An 11,839-nucleotide genomic window follows, 5' to 3' on the forward strand; every position below is an offset into this window, starting at 1 on the left:
TGTTTGTCGTTGATACATCGGGTAACAAAGTTAAGTTGATGTATCTACATTTGCTTACGAATTTATCCAAAGTTGGTCAATATACTTGGGGTGCAGCAACACTTGCAATACTTTATAGATATCTTTGTCGTGCATCGCAAAAAGGAATTAGAGTCATTGGTGGTTTTTTACCTTTACTTTAGGTTAACTACTTTAATTTATTTCCTTAAAGCAATGCATTTTTAATATTTATTTATTATATTTATATGAATATGTGAAGGTATGGATATATGAGAGGATTTTGCCTCTCAGGCCACGGAGAGATCCTGATCTACTAGTTGACGAGTAACTTATTTCTATCCTTCCAGGACCACCACGTGCTCGTGTGTGGTCTAATGGGCTATGCTACGATACAGAAGCACCTCACCTATTATATTTATTTCATGATCAACAGAATTTACTTATGGAGCATTAGGTATTTTTCACTTTTGAATAATAGCTTTATCTATCTTATTTTAATTTTTTAAGTTGTAAAAACTAACTAAATTTATATGAATATATTTTGTGTGGCAGCCATACAGTCCCGATGTTTCTGCTACATTACCAAATTATTGTATGAATGGTTCTAGTGTTTGGCATGCTATTGTATCCGTAATAGCCTGGGATGCAGTCGAGTCGCACTATCTAGATAGGGTACTACGTCAGTTTGGGTTGATTCAGAATATCCCGAGTAGAATATTGTGGGATTTCAAACATTTTCAGTTGGATCGGAGAGGTAGAGCTAACTTTAATTGGCTTTATTTCTTTAATAAAGAGGTTGAAATCTGGAGAGATAAACAAAATCGCAATGCTGAGCGTGATGATATCGAAGATGACAATGAATATGTGCAGTTGTATAACACGATTACTCATCATTTGATCAATAATCTGGCTCATCAATTTAAAGAAGGTTATCAGAGTTTTGCAGGCAGACACAACATTTTGGTACAACACTACCTTATAATTATCTGCAAAGTTTTGCTTTACTTTTAGCTTTCTTACGTTGATTCTGATATGCAATATCTGCATAATTATGCTTTTCATTTTTGTTGTCTTATGTTTAAAGTTGAGAAATGTTTGTTGGATTAACCTTCTGTTAAAGTGTCACATCCATTGGTTGGTTGTATATGGTCGTGGATATAACAGGAAGTGTCAATTCTTTAATCCAGTAATTCAACGAGAAACTCACAGTGAGTTGCGGGGTTGCTAAAGATTTAGTGTGCCAAAAGTTTATAGCCTTGTTGTAAACTTGTAATTCTTTGGTGGTCGTTTTGTTGCATGATGACTCGAGCATTCCATTCTCCATGAGAATCCAGGATTTTTTTTCTTACATCAATGTTCTAATTGATAGTGGTTCTAAATATACATTGCAACATGGATATTGGTGAAGTTGCTTGTCCATATATATACCTGCACAATACCAAAAAAAAAAAAAAATTACATAAAAAAGCACCAAAGGAAAAAACGAAAATCAAATCAATTTAATGTAACTTCATAGATATATTTCTTATAGTGTTGTGACATATATATCTTTTTAGAATAACACTCAATAAGTAGAAGAAGTTGTGAACTATCTTATAGTGTTAGCTTTTGATGTAGTTGCTATATACTAAGATTATACATCTTATTTTTGTTATAGATTATTATATTAATGTATATTCAATTGTTTATTTTGTAGGCTAGGACTTTGCATTAGATATATAGAACAACTTTAAACGTACAAGATAGCGACAACAATGAACTTCGTGAATTTGGAGATAGATTATCTAAATTAGCGTTGAATTCCTTTAGAGTAGCTAGTGAAAGAGGTAGTGGATGCATTGAGGCTCAATATCCTCATGGTGATGAGTATGTTGAACCTCGGCCACAACCGAGGCGTAGAGGTAGACGACGGGAAGAAAGACCCAACTATGATAGCGACGAGGATGCAGGGACCCAAATGTCTCCTGTTCATGACCATGTTACATCTGATAGAACATCAAATTCTTTTGGACAACACTTCAGGGGCATTGCAGAGAACGTACATACTTTTAGCTTGCATTATTCGGGTGAGACAAGCTATAACTTGAATGATAGTCAATTAGTTTTGTATCAGCCAGAGTGCCTCACACATCAGTAATCGCCTCGCACGCCATATCAACCCACAGAATTCACGGACTCAGATTTTTATGGACACTCACCAATCATTCCAGACCCCAATCCACGAAGAATGCCTCCTATTGCTCCAGTTCCTTTTATGCTAGATCTTGAGTCTCAAGTTGATAATAATGGCGTAGAGCTTGAGTCTCATGTTGATGATAATGACGAGAATACATTGGGTGTTGGTAGTAGAAGAGGTGGTAGACCACGTGGTAGGCCACCAGGCAGAAGTAGATTCCAAAATGCTCCGGCTATTAGGAGGACTAGGCCAGATGAAATAGATGGCGGCGAACCAGCACATCCCCACATGCTTAGTCCTCGAGCAAATATCCATCTTTGAGGTTGTGGTACTCATTGATTTTTGTATTATCTGACAAATAATATTTTGGATAAGTTCGAGTAACTTTGATAGATTGGTGAAAGTGAAGACTAACGTTGATCCAAAATATTTTTTTTGGAATGAACAAAACATTCATCCTCTATTATCTTAAGCCTGCCCATCTTTCATCTCATGTCATGTCTATTCTTTTCGTGTGTGCTACAATATGTTCTTGCTGAAAAATAAATGGAGCCATGATGTTACATAAACTATGTAAGATATATATTATTTTGGCTATTGTTATATGGTGATCAATTCTGACATTATCTCCCTATATTGAAAATTGCAGACAAAAAATAGATGAAGAAGAGTTTTATTCTCAAACTATAATTTGCTTGTGTGTTATTAGGAATTCTAACTCCTCCACCGTTATTCAAAATTTATGAAATAATTTCTCTTTAGATAGAATGACAATATCTATTATGTAGAAGTCATACTTCAATTTACAAAAATTTGACGAACTCAATTGGCGGAGTTAATCATACACTATATGTTAGGTTTTTGCTTTTGAAAATGATGCAAAATGCCCCGTTATTCATCTTGATCGAGAATGAGTATATATCTTTCATTACATTGAGAATATCAAGACCAAAAGCAACATGAAATGCCTCAGATGGAATTATCCAAGTCCTCGAAAATTCAAGCTCAACATAGATGGATGCAGTAAATGTAATCCGGGTAATGGTGTCTTTTATGTATATATAGTTGACGTTGAACCCCTTCAACTAGTTTCGTATAATTACTTTTTCAATTTAAAACCCCCTCAGTGAAAATTCTTCTCCGATAATAAGGAGGTGGGCATTCTTAGGTGTCCTTCTGGCAACATGATTGTGGCATTTACCAAATAGATAATGTTTTTTGATGCATTGTTGTAAAGATTTTGTCTTTCGGAAACAACCTCTCTACCTTCATACGAGGTAGTGGTAAGGTCCACAGCCGAATTCACCGAGGCATTCTTGATCCATATAAATATTCCAGTGATCAATTTTGCCTATCAAGAGAACTATACATAACATGGATTATCTACTGAGATACGTTTGTCTGATGTACACAAGTACACGGACCGTCTTATTATATGAGTAACACAGGAGAAGAAAAGCTTCTTGCTTGTACAAATAACATAAACCGAGAAGTATCTTCCGTTTTTATTATCTTCTACTTTTTTTTTGAATATCTTCTGAAATAGAAAGAGTGAAATGCATACCTAGAAATGTAGGTAACGCCAGTTTGTCCAATTGAGTGCACCTTTTCAAGGGTAAAATTTCCTGAAGCCTGCCACCATTATAGCCAAAACATCATGTCATCAGAAGATATACTTGATCAAAATAATAATCAGGAAAATCAAACAGTGCTTTCTTGTGAGTTGTGAATGGAGTTTTTATCATAAAATTGAGCTTCCACGCTATTTCTGTGGTTCTTACATGTTTAAGTTGTTAACATAGATCTAGAAAAATGACATGAAAGATTTGCACCTCTTTGGTCCATGAAGGAATATTAGGGGCAAATAACAATCTATGCTCGAGTTTTTGCCAGTGAACCAGGATATGTCGAGCTTAAATGTCTTCATTTAAAGCAGATAACAAGACATGATATGTTCCTTGCATCCTTTCAATTGTCCATTAGGTAAAGAAGTCCTAAGGCTTTTATTTGAAGGTTTCTTTTCTATTCTTTTTTACTTTAAGAATTCAGTCGAAATGAGTGCACTTTTTGGATCTCCATAAAAATGATTATCAATTAATCAATTACCATAGGTATTAATAGTACTAAAATATTTTGTTCAACTCATTACAGAAAGTACATAATATGACATTAAAACTACAAATATTCTTAAGCTATTGTCTACGATTATTATTTGCACGTTCTTGGTTCGGACAGTTACGCCTGTCATGCCCTGTTATTCTGCATATTCCACAAGACTTTGAGTATCTTGTACGTCCAACGTCCATCTCATTTGGAACACGTGTAGTTTTTCTAGCTCCTTTCTTTCGGATAAATGTCTCATTGCAAATCATTTTAAAGGGCGCTTCCGGCCAATTTGCTTCATCTCCAAGAGGTTGAAACGACACACGATATGTCTCAAAATACTTCACCGTACTATAATATCACTGACCAAATCATGTGCAACCCTATTCATCTGCTCAGTAACCTTCAACACATGTGAACATGGAATGTGATATGCTTGCCACTTTTGACATCCATACGTATTCCTACTAAATTTAATGATATGTTTTCTGCCACCACAACCTTGACGATGATATGTTTCAACCTCGAATACCCCCGTTTCTCTGTTATAAGTTGTTACCTGATGATTTTTAGACTTCAATTCATACTTCAAAATTTTCTTTGCAACCACAGGTGACCTTTGTTCTTTTTCATTAATGAGCTCTTGTGCATACTGCTTTCTGGATACAAATCTTTCCACAATTTGATAGTATGTAAGCTTAATCATTGCAGTAATTGGGAGACCTCGAGATTTCTTTAAGAATCCATTGAAAGATTCAGAAAGATTGGTTGTTAAAATGCCCCATCTTTTACCACTATCACGATGAACTGTCCATTTTTCTAATGAAATTTTCATTAAGAAATTGTACGCACCTAGCTCAGCATCTTTCAAACATTGCATGACGGTTTTGAATTTACATTCTTGGTGTTGAATAGCAGCCTGCCACATTAATCCCTCAAGTTGCTTGTTAGGAAAGTTAGACAGAAAGTTACTTTTCACATGCCTAAGACAAAAGCGATGATATGCATTCGGCTCATGTAACTCAACCAAATCATTAAAACTTCTAAGTATTCTAGGAGCATGATCAGATATGTATCTAACATCTCTATGACCAACTACCACATGAATTTCAAGGCACGACAAAAACCATGACCATGCTTCTTTGGTTTCCTCGTCAACAATTGCAAAAGTAAGTGGAAATATTTGCCCATTTGTATCAGCAGTCACAGCAATCAACATCTTTAAATCATATTTTCCATAAATGTGAGTGCCGTCTATAGAGATGATTGGTCTACATCTTTTAAAACCTTTTATACAAGGTTTAAATGCCCAGAACACATATTTAAAAACATTTACTTCTGATGTCGATTCATCGACATGCATCTATTCCACTACTGTTCCTGGATTAAAATGTTGAAGTGCATTCATGTACCTTGAAAGTTGTGCGAATGAGTGATCAAAGTCACCATATATGAATTTGAAAGCACGTCTGCGGCCAAACCATGCCTTTTTGTAGGAAGGTGTATGTTTTAGTTCAACCTCAACAGTAGTCTGGACATCGTTCACCTTGAATTGAGGGTTATTCCTGAGGAAAGGTAGCAACAAAGAAGCAATCAATTTAGAATCCAAGTTAAAATGATCAGTTTGGATTACACCCATTTGTATGTCTGCCATAATATTTTCTGATAGTCTATAAATTTGTTGGTGTTTTTTGACCTCTGAGCATCCAATCACATCTAGATTCCCACCTCCTGCACTTAAAAGTCCAATAATTTTTTTTGGATTCCCACACAGTGAACTCTCTATTACCCTGCAAACTCCATATTTTTACAGCAGTCTTTAATCTTTCCTTACTAGGAAATAATTGTACAGACTTAAGATTCGACTCTTTATCATTTAATCAAATTTTACATCCAACAGCCTCTTTCACTAGTAGAAGCAAACACCTCTGGATGATCTTGAAGATCATTCAGAAATGGAATGTTCTCCCTATGAAATGGTATGTTTTGTGGAACCTCAATGACTGGTTGTTGATCATCGTCATTATCATCACCAGAGTCACTCATTTTATCTGACTGATATGCATCATTCGGTGCATCACTGTCAGAATTATCATCCGCATGAGTATCAGCATAGGCGTTAACTTCTATCCTAGCTTGTATTTTAGAAACTCTTGAAATCTCTGGAACCTGAGGTAAATTACTAGTTCCTGTACCATGTCTAAAATCATAATGACGATAATTATCGACATCAAAATTTGCACCAAAATCAGTACATCCATGGCTATAATTACCGGATGGAATATCAACTCATGCTGTTATACTCTGTGATAAGAAGCTTGTAAAACTTTGAAATTCTGAGAAGTTGCTAGTCATATTTGTAGATGGTTCATAAAAATTAGAAGGAGGGTCATTAAGATTCAAAGAGGGTGTAGCAAAATTTAAAGAGAGGAAATTCAAATTATGTGTAGGTTCAACAACATCTAATGCTTCTGTTTTAATATACATCTCCAACAAATCAAGATTCATCATATAACGCACTGTATCAGGTGCCACCATAAACTCTTGCAAAGTCTCATTATCAAGTTTGAGAATTTCAGAATAACGAGCATTACCCTGCACGGTTGAAAATGACCATCTACCCGAAATAACAAGTCTTATCTCATTTGGATTAGTTTTCATTATAATATGCAAGTTTCTAACTAGCCAATCATACTCAACATTTAGTGGAAGTTTAACAACTGCACAAGCACCACAACTATATCTAACCGTATCAAATTCATATATGACATCGCCGCCCCAATACAATGCAACTCTAACACGACGCTCATTCGACATTTTTAAACCTATAAAAATAACTTTAGTTATTAACAAATTATTTACTCAATAGGGAGAGCAATATACTAAGAAAAAATTACTAACCATTTTTACTCCAATTCAGATTGAAGGATACATCAACAGTAAAAGTATAATATTTTTTGTGAATTTAGTAATGTACAGGACAGTGAAGATGATGCACATATATATAGAGAGGAACAAAATAATTTTGAAGACTCTCTGCATAAGAGTGTACTTTTAATTTGCTTGAAAGTGCATTGCTGTCCATGAGTCTTTAGGGTATGAAAAAAGTTATCCCCTATTGTCCCATCAATTCAGAAAATGACAACCTTTTTTAGATTCCAGTAAAATTCATGGAAGGTTCATGACTTAAATGAGCCTTTCTTTAAAATAAAGCATTCACTGAAGATCCATGAGAGTAGAGCACCTTCAGTGTAAACAAAGCATTCACCGAAGACACATGAGAGTAGAGCACCTTCAGTGTAAATATATTTTGGAAAAAAACTCTTAAGGGTGTTCCATCAATTCAGTCTTTTCTTGATGACAGGTCTTTCTTCAAAATGTCAAATACACAGAAGGCTCATGACTTAAATGAACCTTTCTTTAAAATGTAAAAAGTTCACTGAAAACTCGTGAGAGTAGAGCACCTTCAGTATAAATATATTTTGAAGATTTTTAAGGGTATTTTGGTAATTTCACTGAAGGTGCATTGTAAGGATGAGCCTTTAGTGTGTGAAAAATGTCTTACCTTGTCCTATCAATTCAGAAAATGATAGGCTTTTCAGATTTCGGAAAGATAAAATTTATATTGAAGGTGCATTGATAGAAACGAGTCTTTCTTCAAAATGTCAAATACACAGAAGGCTCATGACTCATAATGAGCCTTTCTTTAAAATGTAAAAAATTCACTGAAGAGTCGTGAAAGCAGAGCACCTTCAGTGTAACTATACTTAACGGTCCGTTTATTTTTCTAATGTGAAAATTGCATACTAAAGGTGCTCCATATCCACGCATTTTCACTATTTGGGTCATGAAAAATCTAACAAACCCATTTATTGAAATTGTCCAAATTAAGACGCCATTTTGATCCAATCTATTTGCATATTATAATAAAATTAATTTACATTGTTACTAGTCCATTTTAGTATTCCAACAGAAAGACAAATTATGTTGCCTTATTTACTCTTAACATTAAATATTGATTTCTAAATTATTTCTCAAGTCCATTAAAGAAATTACACCAATTAGTATGAATGTAATAGTAAATATATACACTTCAATAATTGTTCTTTTATTCATTATTAAGAATTATGCAAAATTTATTGTGAACAAATAAAAGTGGGTGGGAACAGCACTATTCAAAACCCTTATTTTTTTTCTTTAAAATATGATCATATAGTTGCTTGCTTTCTAAAATATAAATATTTTTAAAATATAAGTTAAAAAAACTTACCAAACAAATTATAATTCGCTTTGCCATCTACCGTAGATATCCAAACGATCTCCTAGTTAGCAGTCCAGATTAATTCCTATTGTTAAACATGGAATTTTCAATCTTTAATCTAAAAAAATGTAGATGTCAAAATAAGACTTTATGCAATTCTATATTTTTGTTTACATTTAAAATTATGTTACACACTGCAAATTTCTTTCAATAACTTTCTCGCAACTCATTTCTCATTGTGGAGAAGTAAGCTTAGACAATGTTTTATTGGACTAAAATCCTTTATTTTTTCTTCTCTCTGCCCCTACTTCTATCATGGTTACAAAAATAATAGTATAACAATACAATCACATCAAATTGATTGGTGTACATTCAAACCTTTTTGTTCAAGGAAAAAGATAAACTCTCATATGCCTTAAATTGAGCAACAAATATAGAAAATACATGTTTGATGATCTAGTGAACAATTTATTTTTTTGGTGGTTAAATTAAGGGTGATCAAAGCTCATCTTGTGGTTTGTTTACAGCAAATCCGTTCTCCACCCAAGCCAGATAGCCCCCTCCCATGTTGCTGGCATGCTTAAATTCCTGCCAATTTCAATCATGTCAACTTGGTTATATTTCTCTTCCTAGAAGGAAAAAAGATTTCTTTAAGCTAAATCACTTGCTAAATCAAGATTGTGACATAATGTTATATAATGAGAGAGGAAAAATAGAGAGATAATTCAACTTACAGCAGCATGAAGATCAGTAGTAGCATCGAGGGACCTCACACCACTTTGACATCCCTTCACAATAGAAAATTTACCATCAAATTGCAGAATATTTATCTTGCATAAACTACTAATAACAAGACCGTTTATCAAACTACAAGAGAAATTAAATTCGCAGTGTTTATGTGAAAATTAAAATTAAGAAATCAAGAATCCGAAAGTGTATAGATGTATTCTTGGATTTACCACAATTAGCTTTTCTTCCTTGTCACATGCTGAAGATACCTGCTCCAAAAACTTTGGATTCTTCACCCTACCTAAAATTACAAAAAATGGAAACATCATTTATCACGTACGTAATTAATACAGGAAACTAAGATCCATTATATCATATAAATAACAAGAAAAAAGGGTGACCTTGGGGAGTATTAAACATATAGGGAATATTCAAAGAGTTCTCTACATGCCCTTTCTTGAATTCTTCTTCTGTCCTGTTCAAAATGAATGAAAATCAGATCAGATAACTTAATCAAAGTGCATATAGAAGAAAAAAGAATCCAATTATATTTGTGTTGATTTTTTACCTGACATCAAGATAACGGTGACCAGATCGGATGAGTTCACGAGCTGCATGAACATCTACAGTAACAACCTCTGCTCCTGAGCTACAAAACAGAAGCAGAACAAGAAAAAGAGAAACAACACCATTCCACAAAACATTACCCATAAAATTAATTGAACAACCTAGAACATATGTTATGTCTATTTGATTAGTAGTATAAAGGAATTTTCTTTTTAATGTACCCGAGTTGACTGGCCATGACAATAAATGGAAGTTGTGTACTATATAGAAGATGTGATCAAACTTTGACTTCAAATGTTGGTGTTGGATCAGTGGAGATCTGTTGGCGTTTTTGATTGTTTTGATAGTGAAAAGATTGGCAGGAAAAAAAGAAAAAAAGAAAAAAGCAGTGGATTTTGTGTTTTTACTTTTGGCTAGTCAGTTGTTTTCGGCACCGGGATTAGCACTATGATTCGTGTGTATAGGCTGTAGACTCGCTGACGTTACGCACAATAATCAACAGAAATGTATTGTTGAATATTGTGCTTATATTTAGAAAAATTATAAACGGCTGCTCCTTTCACTCCCAAAAAAAATACTGTAACTTATTTTAATTTGATATAAAATTAAATAAACTAAAAAAAAATTATAAGTCTAAATTAAAATTGTATCAAGTTTATTAAATATTCTTTAGTTTGATGATTTTAAACATAATTAAAATATTACATAAAAAATTATAAAAGGAGAAAGTGTGTTTTGTTTTAAAGGGAGTACTTCTGCGCGACAAAGCCAAAGTCTTCCACGTTGGATTTGCCAACTTTGATAATGACCCAAAATCCATATTCTCCTAACTTTGTTTATTTGGTAATGACGGACCCAAGTTTTTTTGTTAAATGGATCATTCTAAATTTTTTGTTAGATGAATCATACTCATCTTATTTTTCTATCTCATCTTTTAAATAGAGGCAAGATTTGATGTACTTTACTCCCTCCGTTTCAAAATAAGTAAATTATTAGGTTATTTATTAATGTTTTAAAATAAGTGAATCATTGAATTTTTTTTTCAAATTTACCTTTATGATTTGACAATCAATTAATTTTTGAAAAGATATTACAAGGTCAACTTTTTTTTTGGGATAAAAATGAAACGTTGTGTTAAATTTATGTCTTTAATGTTTTTTTCTTAATTTGTGTGCCAAAATTCAACAATTCATTTATTATGAAACGGAGGGAGTATCTTTTTAGACCACTAGGTGTGATATGGGTAAAAACTTACACGCATCTGGTGTATACATCAAATTAATATTTTTTACCATAGTTATATAATTAAATTAAGTAAAATACATGTTAATTAATCATGGTTAAGTAACATGAACTTTAAATTCAAACACATGGTATACATGTATTGGCTTGGTGTATACACCGGGTGCGTGTAAATTTTTTTCACATGGTATGACCCGTGTCAGCACGGGCTCAACGTGAAGAATATTTTTAGATTAACTATTTTGATTTATATACTTTTTATGTAATTTTTTAAATAATATATATTACACTTCCTGTCTATTTTTGTGTGATATTGATACAATTTTGAGAGTAAACTAGATTTTTTATATATTTTTAAAAATATTTTAAATTATTAATCATTTTGATTTATAGTATTTTATCTTTTATTTCAATTTATGTGGCAGTAATAAAATTTAGAGAGTCAACTAAATATTTTTGACATCCTTTTAATTGTTTTATATTGCTAATTATTATGATTTATAATACTTTTACGTAATTTTCAAATATATAACAGATTAAAAAGAAAAGTAAAATAAAAAAGTATAACAGGAAATATTTAAGCAGCCAACGCAAACAATCATGTTGATCTGCTATCTGTTTATCATCCTTTATAAGTGAGGTAATAAATCACAAATGTTAATTTAAGTGACATAACGCTTAGATGGCCATAATAATTAATGAGATGTACTATAGTAAAATTACGATTGATGCAGCGAAGCAAACACGCTTTAAATGACTTA

At 32.9% G+C, this 11,839-nt stretch overlaps 2 protein-coding genes across 3 annotated transcripts; both read right to left on the reverse strand.

Moving 5' to 3' along the window:
- Positions 1-3,955: 3,955 nt before the first annotated feature.
- LOC107858276 lies at positions 3,956-8,685 on the reverse strand. The gene is made up of 2 exons (XM_016702956.2): positions 8,550-8,685; positions 3,956-5,844 (listed from the first exon to the last, which is right to left on the reverse strand). Exon 2 carries the CDS (start codon positions 5,640-5,642, stop codon positions 4,623-4,625), a length of 1,020 nt encoding a protein of 339 aa, XP_016558442.2. The 5' UTR covers positions 5,643-5,844; positions 8,550-8,685; the 3' UTR covers positions 3,956-4,622.
- A 117-nt stretch (positions 8,686-8,802) lies between these two features.
- On the reverse strand, positions 8,803-10,352 carry LOC107861311 (thiosulfate sulfurtransferase 18). 2 transcript variants are annotated; one of them, XM_016706654.2, is made up of 6 exons: positions 10,058-10,331; positions 9,838-9,918; positions 9,671-9,744; positions 9,500-9,570; positions 9,275-9,328; positions 8,803-9,128 (listed from the first exon to the last, which is right to left on the reverse strand). In XM_016706654.2, exons 1-6 carry the CDS (start codon positions 10,072-10,074, stop codon positions 9,039-9,041), a joined length of 387 nt encoding a protein of 128 aa, XP_016562140.1. In that variant the 5' UTR covers positions 10,075-10,331; the 3' UTR covers positions 8,803-9,038. The 2 variants fall into 2 exon arrangements, with proteins under 2 accessions (XP_016562140.1, XP_016562139.1); XM_016706653.2 differs by having other exon boundaries at positions 9,838-10,352.
- Positions 10,353-11,839: the final 1,487 nt, after the last annotated feature.

This window comes from Capsicum annuum, chromosome 2 (genome assembly GCF_002878395.1).
Source record: "Capsicum annuum cultivar UCD-10X-F1 chromosome 2, UCD10Xv1.1, whole genome shotgun sequence".
NCBI lineage: Eukaryota > Viridiplantae > Streptophyta > Magnoliopsida > Solanales > Solanaceae > Capsicum > Capsicum annuum.